At 43.9% G+C, this 4008-nt stretch overlaps 1 protein-coding gene across 1 annotated transcript; it reads left to right on the top strand.

The window, feature by feature from the left end:
• Positions 1 to 37: 37 nt before the first annotated feature.
• On the top strand, positions 38 to 3514 carry RWDD2B (RWD domain containing 2B). Its single transcript, XM_009327802.1, has 5 exons — positions 38 to 147; positions 262 to 480; positions 570 to 637; positions 1338 to 1703; positions 2405 to 3514. Exons 1-5 carry the CDS (start codon positions 121 to 123, stop codon positions 2640 to 2642), a joined length of 918 nt encoding a protein of 305 aa, XP_009326077.1. The 5' UTR covers positions 38 to 120; the 3' UTR covers positions 2643 to 3514.
• Positions 3515 to 4008: the final 494 nt, after the last annotated feature.

Here is a 4008-nt window from a genome sequence, read left to right as displayed (position 1 = left end):
AACGTCCAGCTCCGCGGCCGCGCCCCAGGTACGCGGCCCTGTGAGAGAGACATTTGTTTGGTGACGCACCACCGCACCTCGGATCAGTGGAAACCTCGGGGGCTGTCACAGAGTATCTCCATGCTTCCAGCCGCCCAAGATACAAGAGTTAGCTTTGATGGGCTTGGCTACAAGGATTGGTATGATTTAGGGGGAGGTAGTTAGTGAACTTAGTCCCATATTCAAGCCCTGTTTTTCCTCCCTCGTTTCTTCTTTGCTTAGGAAACAACAGAAATGACTAACCGAGAAGAAGCTGAGATGCAGATGTCGGAATTAGAGTTACTCTCTAGCATGTTTCCTTCTGAGGAAGAGTTCACTGTGACTGACCAGCTGGCTGCGGCAGAACTAAAGCACTATGCTGAAAATGAGTCTGCAGAGATGCCATCTTCGAAAGTTCAGTTTATACTGAATGTAAAGCCAGAGGTCTCTAATGCCTCTCTGGTATCGTAAACACCTTTTTTAAATTTTTATTTTTATTTTGTGGGATTTTAGGGCTTACTTGAACCGAACATTCGCTCATTTGTTTTTAGGTGGAATTCTCTATGGTCTGTGCCTTACCGTTCAAATATCCAACTGTTCTACCAGAAATTACTGTGAGGTACGGCATTAAAAGTACAGCTACTAAAAACATTTAGAAGCTATGGTGTAATACATAAATACAGTTATAATAGGAAAAAGCAGTCCTTTTTTGATAGTTCACTGTCAAGCCAGATGGACAACAGTGTTGAAGAAAAACAAATCTCCAAGGTTATGATTTCTCTGGTGTCCTCAGCAAATAAGTGGGAAAAATGGGAAAAGCGTGGAGGAGTGCCATCTTCTGTACAGAGGGGTTACATGCAGATACTGTTCATCGGTCTGATGCTCAAGAAGAGAGACTGTTGTCCGTTTTGACAAGGTTTAACGCTAAAGGAGTGAAAAGTTAGCCAATGGTCTTATTCTTCCCTTCTCAAAATGCTGTTACTCCCAGGCTTCTGTTATTTTTTATTGGAACATTTCTGTTTAAAGAAGTAGCCTTGCACATTATAGGAAGTTAGTTCAGCCGCCATACTTAAGTTTCAAGTACCTTTTTCTTGATTTTGATTTACAGATTGGTAGTACTATATATGAACCCAAGAGTTAGCACACCAATTAAATACTAATTAAGACCTTTTCATAGCTAGTATGACTTAAGTATGAATAGCAAGTGCATACCGTCTCAATACAGCCTGATTTTTTGGCAGCTTGAAGTAAAACTCTTTGAAAAACATGCTAAATTGTAAGCGTATTACAACTGCATTTATATTTTTCTTTTTCTTCAGGTCATCATTATTAAGCCGCGCTCAGCAGATTCACCTGAACTCTGATCTAAAAACATATTTGATGCAAAACTGCAGTGGTGAGCCCTGCATGTTGAGTGCAAGGGAATGGGTTAAAGACCATGCAGCTGCTTACGTTGTCAAAGAGCTTTCGTCTTCCTCAGTGACAACATCAAATGCGGTGCAGTCAGAAGACACCACGTTCACTCGATTGTGGATCTATAGTCATCATATTTACAACAAGCAAAAGAGAAAGAATATTATTGACTGGGCCAAGGAGCTCTCCCTGTCAGGGTTTTGCATGCCAGGGAAACCAGGTGTTGTTTGTGTAGAAGGTCTACAAAGTAGTTGCGAAGAGTTCTGGTCAAGGTTAGTTTTTCTTTGTACTTAAATGCCATTAGTAGTTAGAATATTGCATGTTTCATGTTGTATATGTGGCCAGAAGGTAGGAAGTCCAACCACCTTCCAACCTGTAAAAGCCTGCAAAGTATTTGTGTTTATCATAATGTATTTACAACTCTGAATATCCACTGTCCTGTTGGTTACACCAATCAAAGCTACTAGTACCGCACAGTGCGCATTTATTTCTGTTTTGCCTTCCTCTGTATTGCGGTTGTATAGCAATGGACTGCAGTACCCCAGTCGTGTTAGATATGTATGCTGTTATATTGCTTTACATTTGCGTTTTATTCTGCTCCCATCATTTGTATTTCTGGGTGATGCAGACTAAACGGACGTTGCCGTTTGATTGTAACAGCTAAGAGAGTACGAGAATATGAGAATTCTTAGCACAGGCAAGGCAGAAGTGAGCACTGAAATTGAAACACATCTTCATCAATCATTTTGTGAGGAATAACATTAAGGTTTTTGAATCCTGGGGAGACACAAAGAAACAAGCTCCTGCTTACGGGAGTGTTTACGTGCGAGTAGTATTTCTATGACCGGCTAGGGAACCACTGTCTCTGTCAACATACATGTACAAATGGAATTTATTGACTTCTGTCATATTTCATAGTATGTTCTAAAACAGTCTTTATTTTATGGGTTCACACGTCTCCAATTGCTTTCAGAGTAAGAAGATTAACGTGGAAAAGAATTCTCATTCGGCACAGAGAAGACGTTTCTTTGGAAGGTGGAGGACGTGCCGAGATTCAGAAACAAAGAAAGTTCCCCCCTTTGGAAGAAAAATGTTTTGATGCACATGGTGCCAGAGGAAATCATATGGATTTGGGGCAGCTATATCGGTTTTTAGAAGAAAAAGGATGCGCTGACATTTTTCAGATGTACTTCGGGGTTGAAGGGCATTGAAGGGGTTGAAGACCACCACAGGTCCAAGTGGTGATCTTTGTAAGTTAGTCCTCTAACAGGTTCCTTAGCTGTTCTGCGACAGTTGATCAGAGAGGGAATTAATAATTTGTGGGTTATACGATTAATCCAGTTTTCAATGAAAACAAATATTCAGTGAAATCCTGAATGATGAAAATGACTCAATGCATGCTTTATTACACTTTCTGGTTTTAAGGACATCTAGGGTACGTACCTAACTACAGTGAAAGAAAATATGTTTGATAACCTACCAGGCAGTTACAGAATTACAGATTAATGAATAGATGGAATTACGGTGAATGAATATATGAATAAGAAGAGACAAAAATGAAGTGTGGGTATCTTGGGAGAGGAAATGTAAAGCTTACATTATTTGTTACTGTTTACATACACTACATGATGACCTTTTTTGTAACAATCTTTTCTTCTCCTTTCTACCTGAAAGTATATTGAGCCATGGGATTAATGTTTTATTTAAAAAAAAAAAAAAAAAAAGGAGGGAGCAAGTTCACAAAAGCCTCCTTCACGCAAACTGGGTGAGCGAGGACGCCTACGCTAAGGCGTAAGAATTTTCCGTAGGTAGAAGCGTCTGTGCAGGTAAGAGAGATCCTGTGCTGGCTCCGCTAGGCCTGCAGCTGAGGAGCGCAGTCTGTTCACTCGTGTGAAAGCAGGCGCTTACCAGGGATTGGGGTCTCTCACAGTACACTCCAAACCAGCGGAACGACCCTTACCTTGCTGAGGTCACAAGTTCGCAGCCCACTAATTTGAAGCGCGTTACGCTGCGTATGTTTTTGAATCTGGTTTCAACAAAGTTGTATCCACAAAGGCTCATTTGTTTCTTTGCTTACGGATTCTGTATGTAAATCACGTACGCGTCAGCAAAAGCAGGCCTTGGCTGCTTCTGATGTCGGTTAAATAATTCTGCGTAGTGTCCGGCCGAATTCCCACCGCCCGGATCTCGGCTGCGGGCCCGGGCACCTTCTGCAGCCGGGCGTTGCAGGGGCTTCATCCGCGAAGCGCGGGTTTGCCTCGGCCGGAGACTTCGCCAGGCCGTAACTCCTCGTACGCCTGCGAGAACGCCGCGCCTTCACAAAGGACCCGCGGTACGCCTGGAGCCTCCGCCCCGTTACGACCTACCGGCGGGTACAAAGTTTAAGGCCGTCTCAACCGGACCACGTCCTCGCGTTTCACAACAGCGCGCGGGCGGCTGTTCAGACTGTTCGCAGCTTCCCCGTCAGCACCGGCTCATCTGTTACAGACGCGCTCCGAGGAAGGGGGGAGGGGGGCGCGTGTGCCGTTTCTCCCCGCGGCGCCCCGGGTACCGGCGCTACCCGCGGGCCCGGGGCAC

Source organism: Pygoscelis adeliae, unplaced genomic scaffold (assembly GCF_000699105.1).
Source record: "Pygoscelis adeliae isolate BGI_AS28 unplaced genomic scaffold, ASM69910v1 Scaffold14, whole genome shotgun sequence".
Lineage (NCBI taxonomy): Eukaryota > Metazoa > Chordata > Aves > Sphenisciformes > Spheniscidae > Pygoscelis > Pygoscelis adeliae.
Note: the sequence above shows the minus strand (reverse complement) of the source record. Positions and strands in the feature narration are given on the sequence as shown.